The sequence below is a fragment of the Lygodium microphyllum genome, chromosome 15 (assembly GCF_053477565.2).
Source record: "Lygodium microphyllum isolate KBCC chromosome 15, Lygodium_microphyllum_v1.1.10, whole genome shotgun sequence".
Lineage (NCBI taxonomy): Eukaryota > Viridiplantae > Streptophyta > Polypodiopsida > Schizaeales > Lygodiaceae > Lygodium > Lygodium microphyllum.
The window spans coordinates 146,223,060-146,244,534 of NC_141149.1; the positions used below are offsets into that span (position 1 = coordinate 146,223,060).

A 21,475-nucleotide genomic window follows, 5' to 3' on the forward strand; every position below is an offset into this window, starting at 1 on the left:
CTAGATTGGCACTAACCTCATCTAGACAACTAGCAGGCAGGAGCCAAGAAGAACTGTTGGTTTTCACAGATGGCTATTTGGATGAGCCTACATGTTTTGGATATTGATCATCTCCCACAAATGGATTATAGCCTTGACTGCCCTACACTTTCTCTCAACCAATCAGAGTTCAAACAGGTGATCAGAGCTGATATCTTGAGGATTGAGACAGCAAGGACATGGATCCATCCACCACTCCTTCTAGGATCGAGGATGGAGTTCTATAGGAGTCATTTCTTGTGTCTCTCTGATGATGGTTTCACTATTAGGTCAGCATATATGGACACCCATCTCTCCCATAGTGTACGGATTGCTATCGGACAGATTTACACCTCCTCACTTAGGCTTTAGATGGAGACAGGCAGATGGACAAATACCCTAGCAGAGGATAGGACTTGCCAGCTTTGTGGTCGAGAGCGTAAGACGGAGAAGCACTACATATGCAAATGCACAGTATACTATGACATACAAGGACGATACCACTGCCTCTTCTGTGATGGATTTGGACCCCTTCCTAGTGTCATGGATTACGAGGAGATGCCTAGGTCTTTTCCTCTTGGAGCTCAAGAGGCGCCGAACTGCACTACTACAAGACAGGAGGCCAGCTCACCCAGAGGAACACACACAGAGAGCAGTGACAGACTTCTTCTACAAAGCCGACCCTACTAACACTATCAACCTAGCAGAGACAAAGCCACCCTGCTAGACACCTTACAGGCCACACCGTGGAGTCACATTGGATAGAGCCATTTCCATTCGTCGAGCACGATGACCCCATCTACCAGGACCGCGTCTAAGGAGGCCACACCACAGTCGGATTAGAGCCATTATCACGAGACATCGAAGACTCACCACCAGGCATATCAGTGAAGCAGCTAGGGACCGCATCATAGTTGAGATCATATGCAGATCTTGAGATCAACTACAGCCCATAGTCTTCACCACACTTTTGTACATGGTTCTATCAAATCTGGTTTTCCTTTCCTTTCTTTTTTCTTTTCTATCGATGGAACAACACTACGTATGGTTCAACCCTAGTATAGTCCCATCGTATAGTTATTTTCAATATTGTTCCATAGGCCATCCACTTATTTGTAATGTTATCTTTACCTTACTGATGAGATGCCATTAGACATGGATGTACTCTAGATTTTTTCTCATAGGCCACATTGGCCTTATGTAGACGATAATCTCTCTCTCTCTCTCTCTCTCTCTCTCTCTCTCTCTCTCTCTCTCTCTCTCTCTCTCTCTCTCAACCTAAACTTCCAGGCTTGAAGCCTCCATTGGCATCATGATACGTGAGAAACATGAGGCCTTCAATTTGGGCATCATTCATGTGGAGAGGGATGCAAAGAAGTACAACTCCCACTATTGGACATGTAAGTATTGCGGGAAGCAATACACAACTGGTGCGGTCCGCCTTCTCCAACATCTTTCCAAGTTAGGGGGCAAGTTGCTTCATGTAAGGAAATTCCTCAAAACATTGCAGATTAGATTCTTGCCAAAATGAGAAGGGGATCTAGTAGGAAGGAGGAGGAAGTGGCGCATCAGTACCAACACCTATGGCTACTTATAAGGAAACCTCCAATGTAGTCTTATCTTTCACCGGTATCTCCACCATTGGTGATCTTGACTTCACATCCATGTCCCACTCTAGCAAAAAGAAAAGAGTGGAGACTCATGCAGCACTAGCGAGGCAATCCCTTCTCTCCCAAGCCCCCAGTCATGTGCATGGGTCGCAAAGTTGCAAGGAAACGTGTTTCCTACAAGTAGGAAACGTTAGAAACATCGAGGTGTTTTTAAAACATAGCAAAGCCTTGAATTTAAATTTTGGTCCATCAAGATTATAGCTAGTCTAGTTTTGCACATGGAATAAAATTGTATTTTTTGCCTAGTCAAAGCTAGGCTATAGAGAGATAGATTTCAAGTTTAAACATGTTTAATAGAATGTTTTATGGTTCATGTGACATGCAACATGCGACATGGTCCATGGATTCATTTTGAGTCTTACAAATGCATGGATCATTATTGATTGATTACAGTTTGAATATTTAAGTAATTTTTAATCTATGATATTAAGTTTTGATTTATCGAAGGCAATGACTTGTAGACATTGAGATTGCATACATCCTGATTGAGTGCAATCTTGCATTTAATGTCCTAAAGCAAGAGCAATGAAAGATTGCAAAAGCCAATGTGGGTCCATATGAAGAATGGATTGGTGTCATCTATAATAGCATGCGGACCAACAAAATTGATCAAGAGAAAGAGAGGATTGATGGAGAGATGGAGTGACCATAAAAAATTGGACATCAATATTTTCATGTCATGTCCACTAAGCATCTTCTTTTTGGGAGCTATAGACATAGCAAGAGAGGGAGAAAAACAACGGGCACATTCACCTACCACTACATTTGACTAATCATCATCTAGATATACATTGAGATATATAAATTGGTGAAGAGAAGGAGAGGATTGATAAAGAGATGGAGTGACCATATCATGAGGATGTCAAAATTTTGAGATGCTTTAATCTTACCAATAACATTTCATTAAGTTATTAATCAAATGTACAAGGTTGTTTATCACATGGGATGCACATGGCAATTATTTCACAATAGCAAGCCAAGGACCCTTAAGATGCAATGGGTGCCAAAGGTAAAAGTTCTAATAAGTTATGCCTAATATGTACTAGGTCGTACTCGGTGCCAGATTTTGGCCTACACCAATTTATTAGCCACTGATATCAGTGGTGACATTAGAAACTAAGCATTAATTAATGCAGGTCTAAGGGCTAATAACTCCTCAAGGATACTTGAAAGATGAATTGGCCTAGCCAATTTAATTATTGGCTAATGAAATTAATTTTTTGAGAACTAGACTATTTAATTAATTAATTTTATAACTCAATATTTTGAAAATTAATTTAATAAGTTCGATAATACTTGAAAATGGGATTAGAAGGCTACCACTTGGTAAAACTTGCCCATGCAAGTGGAAAAAACGTTTTTAGGGGCTGATTGAAGTCTATTCCAGTCATTGTGACAAAGAAGGAGGTTGTTAGAGAGCAAGGAGAGACTACTGATGTGATTTACAACCACTAAGGATCAATCCTATAGTGTGTGACAACAATTTGACACCCTTCAGGAGCACGCCATAGCAGCCCAAGGTGCTTTTGGTGTAAAAGACAACATACAAGAGGGGGCAATAATCTTTTTGGTGGTCCTAAGTTGTACGTGATAGCTTCCATGGCTGTTTCAACAAGGCAACATCGGCTTTTCAATGTTTCTCGTGATGAAACTCTCAAATTTCTCTCTCTATAGCATTCTCTCTCATCCCCCAGCATTCTAACAGACGCCTCAAGATGCTACTCAAAATTGAGTGCCTAGGACTTAAATTCCAGCTAAAATCAAGGAATTTCAAGGAGACTCTGTCTTTCAAGAAGCAAGATGAAGGGCAATTCCCAAGTAAACCAAGGGGCAAAATCAGTTTGGAAGCTTGCTGGTCAATTTTGACAACAAGAGGCACTCGGATTAGCAGAGGAGATCAAAGTATCTCAATTGTACTCCTTTCATTTGCAATATAAAATAAAGAAATACCGCAAAGGGTGCCAATTTCAGGGCCAACAAGGTGTCCAATATCCAAGATTAAAGTGGTAAAGTATGCATTTTCAGTTTAAGCGAATTTTATACTTACTCTAATTAGTGCTTAATCAAGTTATTTACCTACCTATCCGAGTAGGAAGGCTAGTTTCACACCATAAGAAATTGGGCATCAATATATTCATACCATGTCCACTTAGCACATTGTTTTTGGGGCCCATCAATAATTTATTAAATAAGTATGATTTATGAACTCTCTCTCTCTCTCTCTCCACGCAAAGTATTTTGCATATAGATAGACTCCTCAAATATGATACAAATCATCACCAACAATGCATCCAATTCTTGGCAAATGAGGTGCTTGCTTGTTGAGGCCGAATTCCCATGATTGTATGGACTCCATGTCCAAGTCATTGTTTGGACTTCCTCATGGAGTATATCAAGAAGCTTAAGTGAGTAAAGAGGGTGTTGCATACAGCTACATTAGTTATCACATTATTCATGGTAAAGATAAAGGTGCCTGCAACGTACCACAACAAAGTACACTTGAGTTGAAGAAGCCTTGTTCAACTCGATTCGTTGTTTCTTGTTTTTGCTTTTGGGGCACCTTTATAAGGTGCGGTCCGCCAAGCAGTGGTGTCTATTCTATGTAATGAGTGGAATGAGAACGTGACAAAGAGGGCCAAAGCCATACAATGCTTGTGCCTTAATAGACATTTTTGGCAAAACATCCATGTTGTGAATCTTGTCACTCTCTTTGTTAGTGTTACGTAATGAGTGATTATTGTGACTCCCTTTTATAGAGTGTTGCATAGGAGTGATTGCGTGAGGCCTTCTCGTTCACTTCTTCAAAGCAGTATTAGTGCAGGTGCACGCTTGCACAATGATTAAAGAGACATAGCGTGTAAACCTTATAGAGGTGGCAAAGAGGAGATGGATATGGATGCATAAGCCTATCTATGGTTTTGCAGCTTTGCTATATCCACAGCCAACAAACTGATGGCCATCATGGATGATAGAAAGCTCCGACCACATCAACTTGCATATTTGACTCCTATGCATAGTACAAGAAAGTTTCAGAAATGGGGAAACGAAAACAAGAAAAACTAGAGTTTCGGAGTTTGGGCCAAATTTTGGAAAGAAGGAAATGGTGTCACGGGTACGTGAAATTTTGAGATGCTCTAATCTTGCCAATAATATTTCAATAAGATATTATTCAAATATACAAGGTTATTTAGCACATGTGATGCACATGGCAGTTATTTCATGGTAACAGGCCAAGAGTTCCAAGGATGCAGTGGGTGTCAAAGATAAAAGTTGTAATAAGTTAAGCCTAACAAGTACTAGGTCATACCTAGAGTCAAATTTGGGCCTAGACCAATTTATTGGGCAGTAATATCGCTGGTCACATTAGAGACTAAGCATTAATTAATTAGTTAATACCAGTCTAAGGGTCAATAACTGCTCAGGGATACTTGAAAGACAAACTGGTCTAGCCAATTTAATTATTGGCTAGTGAAATTACTTTTTTGAGCACTAGAATAATTATTAAATTAATTATGCTAAAAATTAATTTAATACGTTGGATAATACTGGAAAATAGAATTAGAAGGCTACCATTTGGCAAAACTTGCCCATGCAAGTGGGAAAAGCGTTTTTAGGGACTGGTGGAGTCTACTCCAACCATTGTTAGAAAGGAGAAGACCGTTAGAGAGCAAAGAGAGGCCGCTGATGTGATTTTAAGTCACTAGGGATCAATCCTATAGCATGTGAGAGCAGTTTGGAGCCCTCCAAGACCAAGTGACAACAACCCAAGGTCCTTCTAGTCCAAATGATAGCACACAGGAGGGGGGATACAAGAGGGAAAGAAAGCTATAGGTTGTAAGAGGGGTTGCAAAGTAAAACATAATAGACATGGAATTGTGAGTATGTACAAAGCAAGACTAGTTGCTAATGGTTATGCACATGCTTATAAGATTAATTATGAGAAGACACTTGCTCGAGTAGCAAAGATTGAAACAAATAGGTTTGGAGGCTTGTTGATCAGTTTTGACAACAAGAGGCACTTGGATTAGCGAAGAAGGTCAAAGGATCTCAGTTGCACTCATTCCATTTGCAATATAAGATAAAGAAATACCGCAAGGGGGCCCAACAATTTTGGGGCCAACCAGGTATCCAATCTCCAAGATTAAAGTGGAAAAAGTGTGCATTTTCAATTTATGTGAATTTTATTCTTGTTGTAATTAGTGTTAAATCAGCTTATCGGCTACCCTATTCAAGGAGAAAGATTGGTTGCAGGTTTTTTGGACAGTAGAGCATGCATGCAACTATCACGTAGCTAGGTTACTTTGGTGGTCGCACTAGTTTCCATGCTATGGTGGGTTAGGGACTGCATATAGGGATGTATGACACAACTCCTTATCATATGTAGCAACTAATGCGTGGTGTTTAAGGCCCAAGGTATCTAGGTATAACTAGTAATATACATAACCCCATGTATAGCAATGTTGGCATGATGTGGGGGCACAAAGTTGTAAGTTTGACATAATGTAGGGACACAAAGTCGTAAGTTTGGCAATGCATATATGCAGCCCACTATGTTTGGGACTCATGGTATTAATGTTGGTCATGCAAATGCTCCGTATAGTGTTAGTTATAAGGAAAAATGCTGCTAGTAATGCATACAATGTATGGAAAAATGTATCTTGATATGGTTGGTAGTATGCAAATTCTCATGCACAATCACATTGCAGAGGTCCAAAGTATGCAAACAATAATGTTTCCTTATGCATTTGGTGCTACTAGCATATCAGGCACACATGAGGGGCAACTGGATGCAATGTTGCATATTAGTTAAGTTGAAATTGCAACAATGTGAAAGTATAAAGCATCTCGACGCTTAAGGGGAAGAAAGGCCTAAAACTTAGTGGAGGTTTGAGGCATGTAAAGTTAAGAGGTAAAGTTTCCATATGCTTCTTGGTGAAGATTCAACATTGTTTTACCAATAGACGCAAATTGGATGGAAGAGGATGACTTGGCAGACGATCCTTAGTTGTTGCAACTTTATCGAGATGCCTTTTAGTTACAACGAACTCTAACTCGGGCTCAGTCAAGTTCAGTAGAGCAGGCACTCAAAGTATTACTTGATGCTCAAGGGGGAGATAGCACTTCCACTCCGCCCGTTGTGAAGAACAGCTCTCGTATGTAGTGGATCTCGGATGTATTGGATATGCATCCAAGGTACTATGCTAACAGTATATCTACCATGGGATCACTACTCAATGTACTAGTCACTATGAGATGTATGTATATGAGTATGGTTGTTACCGTGGCTCTGAGACTATATTTTGCATCAGTTTATGATCCGTTTGGCATGAGCTTTTGCCTCAGTTTTGAGGCAAAAATTCTGATCAGTTCAACTTAATTTTTTATCCGTTTGAAAACTATTTATGGTCACTTTTGCGATCAATTTTGCATCACTTTCTGATTGGATTTTGTAATCAGTCTGTGATAATTGCTTAGATCAAAAAGTGATCAATTTATAATCAATTGATACTCAATTTTCAGAGGTTTACAGCTGGTTCCATGGACAGTAGCATGTGAGTAAATGCCATTGAGAGTTTCAGCCACGGTTTATGCTAAAAATTATGCTTTACTATAGTTTTGAAGTCAAAACAATTAAGAAACATGAGTTATGAATGCATCCAATGGGTTTCTAGCAATAGTTCTGAACTGTTTTTCAATTTTATGTTATGTATTTATTGGCTTGAAATTTTCAGCAAATTTGAGGCATATGGCTTGGTTGGACAACAGTGGCCAATGTTATGATTGTGATGGCTTATGGAAATTCCAATGCAATTTGCTTTTCGTTTGGCACAATGCAGTACAATTAAGGACGATTGCAGGGATTTCAAGGGGAAGGTTTGTCACAAGGACGTGAAGTTTTGAGATGCTCTAATCTTGCTGATAACATTTAATTAAGATATTAATCAAATGTGCAAGGTTATTTAGCACATGTAATGCACATGGTAGTTATTTCATGGTAATGCGCGAAAGACCTCGAGGATATAGTGGGTGTCAAAGGCAAAAGTTGTAATAAGTTATGCTTGATAGGTACTAGGTGGTACCTAGTGTCTGAGGTCTAGACCAAATTATTGGCCACTAATGTCGGTGGTGACATTAGAGACTAGGTATTAATCAGTTAATTAATGCCAGACTAAGGGTCAATAACTACTGTGACATACTTGCAAGACAGATTGGCCTAGCCACTTTAATTATTGGCTGGTGGAATTAATTTTTGGGACATTAGAATAATTGTTAAATTAATTTTCAGAATGATTGTTCTAAAAATTAATTTAATAAGATGGATAATGCTAGAAAGTGAGATTAGAAGGCTACCACTTGGCAAAACTTGCCCATGCAAGTGGAAAAAACATTTCTAGTGGCTAATGGAGTCTATTTGGGCCATTGTGAGAGACAAGGAGACTCTTAGAGAGCAAAGAGAGGCTATTGATGTGATTTGCAGCCACCAAGGATCAATCCTACAACATGTGAGAGCAGTTTGGAGCCCTCCAAGAGTAGGTGACAGCAACCCAAGGTCCTTCTGGTGCATGATGACAACATACATAAGGGGGTACTTGTCTTTCTAATGGTCCATAGTTGTAGATGTGAGCTTCCATGGCTGTTTGAGCAAGGCAACAACAGTTATTCACTCCTGATGAAACTTTGAAAGAGCCATCAGAGGAAGAGATTTCAATCAATCTTTGCTGTAAACCCTAATTTATAGTAAAAATTAGGGTTTTGATAGCTCCCTCGGGATGTATACTTAAAATTAAGGGCCTAGGACTTGAATTTCAACAGTTGAAATTGGGGAATTTAAGAGAAATTCAAAAGGCTAGCCAGTTAAAATCAAATTTAGGGCTGAATTTGTCTTTCAAGAAGTAACATGAATGACAATTCCTAAGCAAACCAAGGGGCAAATTGGTTTGGAGGCTTGCTAGTCAGTTTTGACAGCAAGAGGCACTTAGATTAGTGAAGGAGATCACAGAATCTCAATTATACTCCTTCCATTTGCAATACAGAATTAAAAAAATACTGCAAGGGGCGCCAGTTTTGGGACCAACCGGATGTCCAATCTCCAAGATGAAAATAGTAAAATGTGCATTTTCAATTTATATGACTTTTATGATTGCTATAATTAGTGTTAAATCAGGTTATCTACCACCCTATCCGAGGAGCAAAGCTAGTTTCAAGTGGCATTCCAAATGTACACTTAAAAAAATATGTTATTAGATGGATATGTAAATATATCAATCCTACGACGTGTATCCAAATTTATACAAAACTTTTGAGTCTTCATGTCATATGATCAAAATCATGATTGATTATACATGTCACGAGTGAAGACTCAATGGTTAAGATAGTTTAACATAGTTAAGACGCAATTTTCAAAACTTTAAACAATAAAATAAATCATAATTTATGACTCATGAATCATCTAAAGACTGATATCAAGAACAGTGAAACCAAGATGCATAATAAGCAAAATCAAAATACATGTAACTGTGTGATGTAAATAATCTGCCCAAAGTTCAGTTGGCACTAAGTACGAATATCTTTTCCTACGTAATAACTATCAACATCAACAAACAATCATGATATCATCATGTGCATGTGATATGTATAATGCCACTGGTGAAAACATGTAACTAGCAACTCCAATGCAAAACTGACTCTTGACTTCTGAGGTATCATGAGTCTAGTCTATAGAGTCTAGGAGTCATAGCTCGTCCGGATTTTTTGATCCATGCACTATCTTCTCATGTGACTTTGAGGACCCATGTATCCCTTGATTACATTGGCGTGCCTCCAAAAGAGATCTAGCACCATGATAAGGTAATGCCAAATAGGAATTCGCAAAGAAGTTAAGAAATAAAAGAAGATTGATGAGAAGGAGGAGGGAAAAAAATAAAAAAGAAGAAGAGTGGAATAAGAAAAAGAACTTAGGAAAAAGGAAGGAAGGAGAAAAAACCTAAAAGGAAAAGGGAAAAAAAAAAAGAAGAATGAAATTTTTTAAAAAAAGGAGGAGGTGGCAGTGGAGTCCAGAGCTAAAGAAGGTAATGTGCTACAGAAGACAGGGTGCCAAAACGGTGTTTTCCTACTTATGTTTTCGTCTGAAACGACTGTTTCGTTTCGCAGTCCCTTGAAACGCCGTTTCAAGATACTATGCCCTATGGTGCCTATGGATGACCACAATGTACTGCTAAAAGAGCTTTTGGTACTATGTAGATCAAAGAGGACATGTAGCATTTGCTTCTCCCACTTGTTGGACGAGAGAGTCACTTGTGAAGTCTTTTGATGACATAAGTTCAATAACACACTCGAGACTTTTTAGCCATTAGCAATGAGAGTTCTTGCCCAAGATTGTTGTTCGAGTGCATGTGAGAGAAACTAGAGTACCTATTCTCTCAAACACACACGAAAATTCGCAATTCACTTAGCATAAGATAGTTAGAGTAGCTAGTCTTTTACCACACTAACTTATATATGATGACTGTCGTGCTTAATATGAGTAGTCCAAAGTAGATAAATACTGAACCATAAATCATGACTCATAAATTTAAAATGATAAGTTAAGTTTTGACTTGTTATTTTCAACTTTATGCTTTACAATTTAGTATTTACAATCTTTATATGCCTTGTTTAGGTGAATGTTAATACCTTCAAGTTGATGGGTGACACTCTTACGAGTGTGCATCACGAGATTGATCATAAGAAGTTGATCTTTGCAAACCTCTACAAAGAGCTAATGGCAGCTAACACTCATAACACTCACAACTAGCATGCTCGTGGGCAAGGAGTTCAAGTAGGTAGCAACATGGTTGTGGTCATTCGGTGCCCTTCGATATCAACGAGGAGTGGTTCAAGTGGTTTGCAAACATATGTGAGGTAGGCTCTAGGAGTTCCAATCACATGCCTCATGATGACATTGCCTAGGGAGCCATCATTACCATCCGATCCCAACAATCAACTTCAGACTCTCTTGATAAGCACTCCAATGGTCCTAATGATGATGATGATGATGATGATGATGATACCTCATTCTAGACCTCTCTTTTTTATATCCATTGAGCACTCCTACGTATAATCTATCCATATATGATGTACTACTACACGTTGCACATGTGACTGCCAAGGCCTAGCATATGCCAATTTTGGCTTGTAACCTCATGTATCCATCTTATTTTATAATGGCACTTGTATTTGTCTTTAAACATGTGTTCTATAATTTGTAGTTTTAAAATTAAGTTTTTTTTTTCCGATTTTTGGGAAAAAAGAAATGCAAGCTGAAAAAGAAAAACAGTCCAAATGTTCTCTTTTTTAAGAAACCATTCAAACAAAATTCATTTGACGCAAAGAAAAAAAGTTTTGCAAAAAGAAATGGAACCTTTCATATTCTGGGGGTTTCACATTTTGTAAGGCTGAAATGAATTTTTGGCCAATATAGTACTAATGCCAAGAGGATCTTTGTGATGTTTTGACTTTACCACTTTCTTTTTCCTTCATTAACGAGGCTAATTATCAACATAAGATCATGTTTCATACTTAGGATCAGCTGAAAAGGCTGGGACTAGGGATCAAAGTGCCCAAGGGATTCCTTTCCACTTCCTATTTCTGTCAATGCATGAAGAGACTCATAAACACAAGAGAGGGGTCTATGCATTTGAGCAATTGGAAAGGATTTGCTATCACAAGGACGTGAAATTTTATTACTTTGCTTAGCATTTGTGCTAATGTGACATGTACATGTGAGGTGCAAGTCAATTATTTCATGGTGTGGGACCTAGGACCCTAAGATATCAATTGGTACCAAAGACAAAAGTTGGAGGTACCCGATGTCAGATTTGGGCCTAGACCAATTTATTGGTCACTATGTCAGTGGTGACATTAGAGGTTAGATAATGCTAGTCTAAGAGTCAATAACTGCTCAAGGATACTTGGAACACGAATTGTTCTAGCCAATTTAATTATTGGCTAGTGGAATTAATTTTTGAGCACTGGAATAGTTATTAAATTAACTTTTAAAATCAATATTCTGAAAATTAATTTAATAAGCTAGATAATACTAAAAAATGAAATTAAAAGGCTATCACTTGGCAAAACTTGCCCATGCAAGTGAAAAAAACGTTTTTAGAGGCTAGTAAAAGTCTATTCCAGTCATTGTAAGAGAGAAGAAGGCTATTAGAAGGCAAGGAGAGGTTGCTAGTGTGATTTGAAATCACTAGGGATCAATCCTACAGCATGTGATAGCATTTTGGAGCCCTCTAAGAGCACATGATAGCAGCCCAAGGTCCTTCTCGAGCAGATGACGGCATACAAGAGGGGGTAGCTATCTTTCTGGTGGTCCTAAGCTGTAGGTGAAAACTTCCATGGTTGTTTGAGTAGGGCAGCAACAATTCTTTAGTGTTTCTCACAATGAAACTGTGAAATTTCTCTCTTTACAACATTCTCTCTCGAGTGTCATCCCCCAGTCATCTCTCAAGTTATCTCAACATTTTTCAATAATTTGAGCCATCAAACGAAGAGATTTCAATCAATCTCTGTTTTAAAGCCTAATTTACAGCAGAAATTAGGATTTTGACAACTGTCTCTGGATGGTGCTCAGAATTGAGGGTCAAAGACTTAAATTCCAGCAACATAAATTATTTCAAGAAGATTTAAGAGGCAAGCTAGCCAACATCAAATTTGGAGCTAAATTTGTCTTTCAAGGAGCAAGGTAAACGCCAATCCCCTAGAAAATCAAGGGGCACAATGGTTTGGAGCCTTGCTGGTCAATTTGGTACCAAGAGCCACTTGAATTAGCAGAGAAGATCAAAGAATCTCACTTATACTCCTTCCATTTGCAAAATAAGATAAAGAAATACCACAAAGGGCACCAATTTTGGGGCCAACAAGCTATCCAATGTCCAAGATTGTATGGTAAAGTGTGTATTTCAGTTTTATGAACTTGTTAGTTCTTGTAACTAAGTGTTTAATTAGAATATTTACCACCCTATCCAAGGAAGGAAGGCTGGTTTCAGTTACAGTGTGCTTGAGGGGGATGTACCACATGACGAGACCAAAGAACAAAATGTTACTCACTCACGAATATGTGAAAGGTGCATAGTGCACAAATGGCATTCCCGGTAACAAAGCACCAAGGTGCAAACTGATACACATTGGAGTATCTCATGATGGCCTAAATACTGTATATGAATCAAAGACAATGTGTACTAAGACTTGATACCCTATAGTAGGTCTAAAAGAAGGGCCTAAAGTTAATGGGTATGAATTAAAAGATGGACTTAAAGTAGTAGGGTAAGGCAAACATTGTGAATATGAACCACCAAACTCATACTCAAATGAAACAAAAGATATAAAATTACCATTTGGAATATCTGTGATCATAGAGTATTCTTCAAATCTATACTAATATGGGTCTAGATATCCGTAGTGATTTAACACTCGGCTCCTCCATAACAAGAGGAGTAATATAGACATAATCAGGATCACACAAAAATGGATTGCATGAACTGGCCACCGGCCTTTTCTATGAAGACTTTGGACTTTCGATTGTCTCCCCAACAGAAATTATTTTCTCAATTTAGAGGTGATCTCATCAATGAAGTGTCCCAACTGAGAAGCCCTTTGTGAAGGAATATGAAATGAAGAAGAGTTGGGCTTTGGTGAATTATCCCTAGAAAAAAGAATAATAGATCATGATCATGGAGCGTTGTCCTTCACATCAAGACTATAATGCCTTAGCAAGGCCTCCATCGAAGTAGTGTCCTGAGAAAACAATAGAGGATCCCAAGATAGAATGGTCTAAGCCATTGTGAGTCAATACATGGCATATAGTGTAGTCAAGAATAAAATAAGCAATCCATAATAGTCTCAAGATACTCTTTGGAAAGCCAATCAAGAACAAACCAAGCACTCCACAATAGCCTGAAGATAATCTTCAGAAGAGCTCTAGCTATGATATCATGTGAAGATATGCTAGGGTTTTGCACTAATAAAACACAAAATATACCAACATAACTAAAACACAATACCTCAAACAAACACACATAAAACACAAAAAATGCAAAAGAGTATAATCTAATGATTGAATTAATGCTGAATGTAAATGAGTGAATGTCACAATGCTCAAGGGTAGAGCACTCCAACAACCAATGACTCTCGTGGGAGTGCTCTCGTGGGAGTGGATTGAGGGAGATGTCAATGTATGTTGTCCACTAGAGACAGATCCTTAGTGCAGTACCCACCAATCCAAGTAGAGGATGACGTAGAAAAGTGCCCAAAACTCAAAAATGACCTGTTGCAAACAATGACCAGTAGTCACATGTCAGCTAGAACAGCCAAAACATGGGTGGTGTTGATGGTGACAAGGGATGGAGGACCTGGAAATACCAAGGCAGACTAGGCAGCAGCTGCTGGAGGATATGGCAGAGAAAACACACATACAGCAGTGTGAAAACTCCATCAAATCATGTCCACAGCAAATGGGCAGCTGCAACAGCAGCAAACTAATAGCATCAGCAAGATGGAACAAATGCAGTCCACCACATGATGAAGGGCAGCTATAGGATGTCCACGGCAGCAAGTGGAGATGGAGGGCAGCAGCCGGTTGAAGAAGATGCCAGCCACTAAAGGGGGAAGAGTGAGGATGCAAGGGATGCAACTAAGGTAGAAGTGTTGATAAGGGATGCAATTGGTCTAGCACAATCTCTATTTATGAAGATGGAACCAACCAAAGGTGGGGGAGTTTGCTTATGGGACACTGAAAGACACGAGTGCATCTGAGTTTTGGGGCTGTTTTATGAGCTAATGAAGGTTTACTAGGTAATGCACCTTTTTTGCTTAGCAATGCCTTGCCAGTGGAAAGCTTCCTTGAAAAGCATAGTGTAGAGGATCGACTTGTGTATGCTGTGTAGCACCTTAGTAAAACCATGAAACATTTTTCTGAGGCTGCCCCATCTCACACTCCCTCCCACCTTAGTAAAACCATGAAACATTTTCCCGTCAGCTCCTTTAGGGAACTTCTAGCTCTTGGGCATTGTTTCTGTTGCCTTGTGACCCCACTTATACCTCATTGACTAGGTAAGATATTAGGATTTATGGGCAGTTTGGGAACCTCTCAAACATGTTTTGAGTTTTTGTCTTTCATGAAATTGAAATTCACCCTCTTGGAGCTTTTGATGTGTGTTGTGCTGACACTGAATACAACATCTACTATACATTGACATAATATATCCTTTCATAACAAAACATTTATGTCTGTGAGTGCCCCATTTTTGGACTGGTCTTTGGGCTCTTTTCAAGAATCCTATGATCTCAAAGAGCTTTCCCTCCAGCATCTAAGGTGCTTTCTTACTGTTTTTAGCTGCTTCTACTAGATCCATCAACTCTTGGTGGCTAATATTAATAGTTATTCCAGAAAGCAAAGAGTGCATATCTGAGTGTATATGAGTGATAAAGAACACTGGTTTCATTTTAAGAAAAGTAGCTGGGTCTGTAGCACACACACACACAAACATACGCTCAAGTGTGTGTATGGGAAGTTGGCAACAAACAAAGAAAACCCTCTTCAAAACTTCAAATATTAGTGAAGAGGCTTACCTTCAAATTCAAAGCAAGAGACAAACTTGTAGAAAGATGACCTTGCTCCTCAAATGTAAGAGAACCTAGTATTTGATCAACAAGTAGCCATGCTTGCTCTGACATGTTATTTAAATATTTTTGAAGTGCAAGAAAGGCTTGCTGTTGAACACAAGTATAAATATGATCCTGCCACCAAACATGAAACAAAAGGAAATGAAACTATCACTTTTATACTAAGAAACTTAAGAAATTTAAGAAATAGATTACAAAACCATATGCTTTCTCTCAAGTAAGAAAAGTTGAAAATTTTGTACATGTGCATTTGTCTGTGTGCATGTGTTCAACGGTGCCTATATCCATGCATTGTTAGGAATACTAGATCATAAGACTTTTCTTACTAAGCACAACTGTACAAACCATCTCTTCCTTCAATTCTAGTTTTTCTAGTATAATAGCCAGTTCATGGACATCAATCTACTCCCATAAAGGCGAAATTGTTATACTACTATTTCTAATGGATTCAAGTCCTTTAAGATAGGCTAATAGCTTAGTCAAGATTGTACTAGCTTTCTCTGGCACTAAAACAAGCATTAGAACTACAAATCCTATACCTTAGTCTATCCAAGCTAAGCTTGAGCTCAAAACCATAGATATGGATTGCTAACCTACAGAAGGGATAGAATAAAATAATATATATTCCATATGTCAAAACATGGTTGATTAGTCAACAACTATAATAAAGGTTAAGCTATAGAACAATGTACTCACCTATTGCTAATAAATCAAGCTCACATGTCCAACCCTTACATGTTTGATTCTCTTTTTTTAATGTATTGGCACAATGCCGCAAACACTCGACAATGAGACATTGGACAGACTCTTATCCTTCCAAGAGTTCAAACACACAACGACATGACCATCTCTTACATAGTCGGCCTCGAAGCCATTCACTCTCTCCTCACAATCCAATGCAAGCAAGAGAATCTTACCTTCATGAGTCATAGTTCAAATGCCTTTAAAGGTTCATCGGCGGCTTCACGATTCAAGTGGTGCTTCTCAAACGGCTTCTATTATGCCATTGTATCCGATGTGATCCATGAGCGGTCCATCAAAAAGAGGAAAAGTAGAGAAGTAGAAGTGTCTCACACTCTACTTCTCACCCTCCAAGCTATGGAAGAAAAAGGGGAAGAAGAGAACAAAGCAAATAGAGAGAAGAGCTTCACTGTCCAAGTCCTTCACTCACACTCTGACTCTCACTCTCAACAAGCTACACAAGAGGGTAAGATGGAAGCTCCCAAAGTTACACACGTAAGAATGAGCTCTTCAATTCACTTTTTAGCTTTAATACATTAGGATTAGGGTTAGGGTTTCCTCCAATAAGTTAGGAACCCTGCCCACTTTTATAGCTCTTTAAACCCTCCTTTTTAATTCATGCATACACCTTATGTTAACTTGACCATCACTACCTAAAGTGAATAGAAAATTTGTGCCCACAACCTCACATCCATTGCAAGTCTTCCTAACTAGTTTCAGGATAAGTTACAATTTGCATAGGAGCAAGCTCTGCTCTCACGTGATGTTACCAAAATAATAATGCGACCACAATAATATGTTGGAAGATATTACAATTGCGCATTGTGCATGATAGTGCCTAAATCAATATAACAAAACTAGACAAAATAATCATTTTCAAAATAATTCTGGCACATGCACACTTCCACTTCAGTCCCTTGGCACTCACTGTCATAGATAGCATGCTTTGGCTCGCGCCATAGACATCAAATAATTGGTATCTTTTTTAAGTGCCTCTTCGCCTTATTTTCATAGTTGATTGATGGCATTGGGTAAGGAAAAGTAGAGAGAGAAGAGTTTTGACTCGCACCATAGACATCGTAATTGTTATCTTCTTTAAGTGCCTTTTTGCCTTATTTTCATGGTTGATTGATGGTATTCGATAAGGAAAAGTAGAGAGAGAAGAGGGCAAGGGCTTAGGGAGACAAGACTAACCATAGGTGAGTTGAGCTCCCTAGGTGTGTTCTACCCTTGTGCATATTAATTCTTCTCTTTTTTAAAAAGAAAATATATAAAATATCATACATTGAGACTTTAACCTTCCATGGAGCAAATGGAACTAAAAGGGATTGGTAGGCTATTTTGTCAATAATTCTGACCTTGATATTGTTTGTGCATTGAATTGCATAAAGTGAATGTTGGGCCAAGATGATTGAAGCATGAGCTTTGATGTCGAAGCAAATATTGTTAATAAAGAACCACAATTGCACCTTGAGAGTTGTCTTGCATTCACTTGATGAAAATTTGAGAGCACATGCAGTTCAATCTAGCTCCTTAAAAAAAAAGAGAAATAAAAAAATCTTAGGTGCCAGTTGATAATTTTACACCTTTACCTTGTACTATAGTTTGTAGCTCTTTTCCTCCCCCACACAAGAAATGATGAATGCTTCTAAGCACTGCAGGGCTTCTTCTCTTGTGATGTGTGTAGATTTTCTTTTTTTGCTTAGAAATTATTCAAATGAATGCAATAAATTGTTTATTAAGTTAGTGGACTAGAGAACAATGTCACTCAGCCTTGGAATAAAACATTCATAGAATTCGGAATTACATTGTAGCACGACATGAGCATCAAGAAATAGTGGTACTTGTAAAGGAAAAATACATAGGCAATGACATTAAGTGCCACATTTCCTTGGCCCATTCTACTAGCAATAGACAACTCTTCTTCTATGAGGTTTGTCATGCAAATGGTGATGTTGGCTGGTTCAAGCAACTTGACATTTTGTACAATTGTGAGCACTCATAGGGAAGTGGAAACTATATACATTGAATCATTCTCAGAATTCTGTATAGCTCATATTTGCTCAGCAATAGTCATTATTCAACTCCAAGTCTTGCAACTGAAGCCCACATGGTGTATCATTTCTTGTTGAACTCACTTTATCCTCTTTTTAGGTCCATTGCCTGTACTTCATCCATGCTTTTCGCACAACTCTCAGTACAGAAAGAGGGAATCAAGTAAAGCTTCTCAAATTCATCTTTGGTCGTATGCTTCATGAGTACATCAATCGTACACATGCCATGCTCACAAATGCATTTTTGCTCTTTCAATATCAACAACCATTTTATGAACTTTTCATATTCTGTAGCCAGATATCTAAGGTGAACATTATCTTTTGCCATTTCCATGACAGATCTCTTGATCAGCTTAGGCTTTAAGTTTGATGGAGCCTTTGGTCAAGAAGAGCATGTCTTGTAAGTTGTTAAGTTGGTTATGCTCATTATTCTAGAGGTTGTATCCCTTTTGGTTGAAGCATAGGGAACTTGTTTCTTGGCTACAATGAGAGATTTCATCGCAACTGGAGGCTGTGATAGGTTGGGTTCCACTTCAGCTTAGGCAATAGTATCTGCAAATTCAATGGATGCAGCATGTGAGCTATCGAGGATGGTTGCTTACTCTAAACCTCGGATTGACCAAAAGTAGTCATGGTCTTAGAAGTTTTAGGCGTCTTTGTGACAACACTCCTAGAGGAAAAGCATCGGTCCTTTGGTGTTTCCATGGCTACTACTAGTGGGTTTCTCATTTATGCTTGGATGGCTAATGTTGCTTAGACTAGGGAGACTTTAAACGTTTGGGTGGACTAGCAACTACCTTTGGTTGTTGCTTGGCAATGCTCGATGGTTCTATTGTCCCTCTTTTTGGATTGTCTCATTCAGACTAAGCGATACCGCACAAATTCAACAATTCTGTTTCTTCTTTTGGGGAAGCAATTTCCTAGACCCCTTCAATTTCTCTTGCAAGTCAATATCTTTAAGTTGTTGCTCCTCTATAGTTGTAGGAGCTAAGGTCTTCTTCCAATAGATGAGCACTTGCTTTTCAACAATTGAGTTGGGTGGTTTCGATTCCTTGCTCCACTTATTTTTGACCCAAGTTTGTGTTTGAATCTAGTTCCCCTCTTCCTTGGATTAGATTGCGCCTCGGTTGAGGTTAATGGAGGTGGTCTTGTAGATAGTTTTAGTAACCATAATCATCGGCTACTCACATAGTACCCTGGAGCATACAGTAGGGCATTAGGAACCCATTGTTGCTTTGCACTTGCTCTCTATCGATACTTGCAATTATCGGCCCTAGGTCTCCTCTTCCATCTAGTTGGAGATTTTGGGTGCCTAGGCTCAACAACCTTGGTGGCTATTTTAGTTCTTAGCATTGTTGGTCATCTTCTTTGCTCTAAGAGGAGTTATGCTGAGTGGCTTTCTCTCTTCATCTTGTGTTTCAGTGAGCTCCTCAAGCCTTATATAATTATTAAATATTTGGACACTAGGTAAGCTTAAGTTTATCCATTGTAGTCAAGCATTGCATGTAGTCACATACTTGAAAGGTCTTACAAGTAGGACTTTTTCTCTAGCATCTTCGCAATTGGGTAGTATGTAAAACACGGTTAGCACACTTTCAATTCCAATGGACATGAGGATTTTGCATTTAATTAGGAGGAAATATGGAGCTCCTCCATAAGGATTAATTATTGAATTCATCAAGAGAAAATCCAATTGCCCGATCTCAGCCATGTATTGTAGGAAGTAGTATTAGATATCCATCTTCAAGCTCAAAATCGGTGACCTTGATCTTTCGAATTGAGATGTTACATCCCGTACCTGCACTTTGGGTACATGTGGATGCCTAGCCTTCAAGACAATCGCCATACATAAGAGTAATAACACACTCATTGCATCTTAGGTCTGCCTAATTTTCATCCCAAGGTTCTTTCTTTTTGGGGGACTTGTTTGACATGTGCCTTGGTTGGTCACAATTCCAACACTCAATTGTTTCTCATGGATAGTTCATGCCATATGTAGTGTAAGGACTTCTATATTCCTTCTCATCATATTGTGTGTCAATAAGATACACCAAGAGGTTGTTCGGAGGATGTGTTATGATTGGCCCTCGTGGTTTGGGCATTCTTGATGGATTAATCTCAGCCTTGATTGAAAAGGGCTGCCAATGCTAAGTAGGTGATCCTTTGATTGAAAGAGTCTCTACTAGATTGTTGGTATCCAATATATATTTGTGGAGTAGGATACAAGAGCCTCCTAGGGGCTCAACAATAAATTGCGTCATGGCTAAAGCGGCCACAATTGGAGCATACTCGATTGGGTCTAGGACATTCCAAAGGTAAGTGATCTCCATCCAATAGTGTGCAACATACATTGTGCCCTATAAACTCTGGGCTATCTTACCACTTCTATGAGCTTTGAGAGCCCAAGTTGTTGTTGTTGAAGGGCAGCAAGGAGTTTTTGTGTCCAACAAAGCTCTACACTACTTCGATTTAGTTGGATGTATTGGTTTCTCTTCTCTTTATATCTTTGCTCCTCTCTTTGAAAAGATCATCAACTCTAATCACCTCATTAAGTATCTCAGAAATATTGGATTGATTCATGCTTGAGTTATTGGCTATGGCCTCGTCAACTTTCTTGTCTTGGATGCCTTTAGTGAATCGTTTACTTACGACCTTCATGCTTAAGCTTCTACAAGAGGGATTCTTTTGAATAGACTTCATACTTTGGCCAAAAAAACTTTAATGTTCTCTCCTTCCTGTTGCTCTTCATTCATTAGCCACATAATGAAATTATCTCCATAACCACCTTCAACAAAGCATATTATGAAGAGGTTTTAAGAGTAGAAATGTGTGACTTCTTTGCACCATCCAAGACTATAAACCAAGTTTTCCCTTTTTAACCTAAGCACAATCTCAAGACCTACACTTTTCTCAAGTCTAACGTAAGGTCACTAGCCTCACATACCTACTAAAATTGTTCTATTAGTCCATATGGATCATCTCCTGCTCCATATTTCTCCACTTGTTTGGCAATGAGAGAAATTTTGGCTTGCTCTTACATCCCAATAATTCTTTCTAGACCCGTCTAAAATGTATTAGCTGTGGTTTCCTACTTGCAGCATGTTGGAGTTATCAAGAAGTCCATGTTGTAGTAAGACCAAGGGAAGCATTAGATGATCCTATTGCTCTTGAGTTCAGAATCAATCTCTTGATATTGTCAACCTCTCTTTGCATTTTAGTTTGTTCTTTCTGTGCAGTTGCATTTATTTCTAACAATTGATGGGGAGTATCCCTCTCTTGGGTTTGAAGATTTTGCGGTTTTTCTAGTTGCCACCAAAAATCAAA

The 21,475-nt window shown here is 38.7% G+C and overlaps 1 protein-coding gene across 9 annotated transcripts in view; it reads right to left on the bottom strand.

Annotated features, from left to right (window-relative positions):
- LOC148025193 (varicose-related protein-like) overlaps positions 1 to 21,475 on the bottom strand; it is a 162,914-nt gene that overhangs the window by 51,366 nt on the left and 90,073 nt on the right. For all 9 annotated transcript variants that reach the window (XM_087694986.1, XM_087694981.1, XM_087694979.1 and 6 more), the window contains one exon: positions 15,303 to 15,470. In XM_087694986.1, the coding sequence (XP_087551112.1) occupies positions 15,303 to 15,470 (168 nt within the window). The remainder of the gene's footprint in view (positions 1 to 15,302; positions 15,471 to 21,475) is intronic.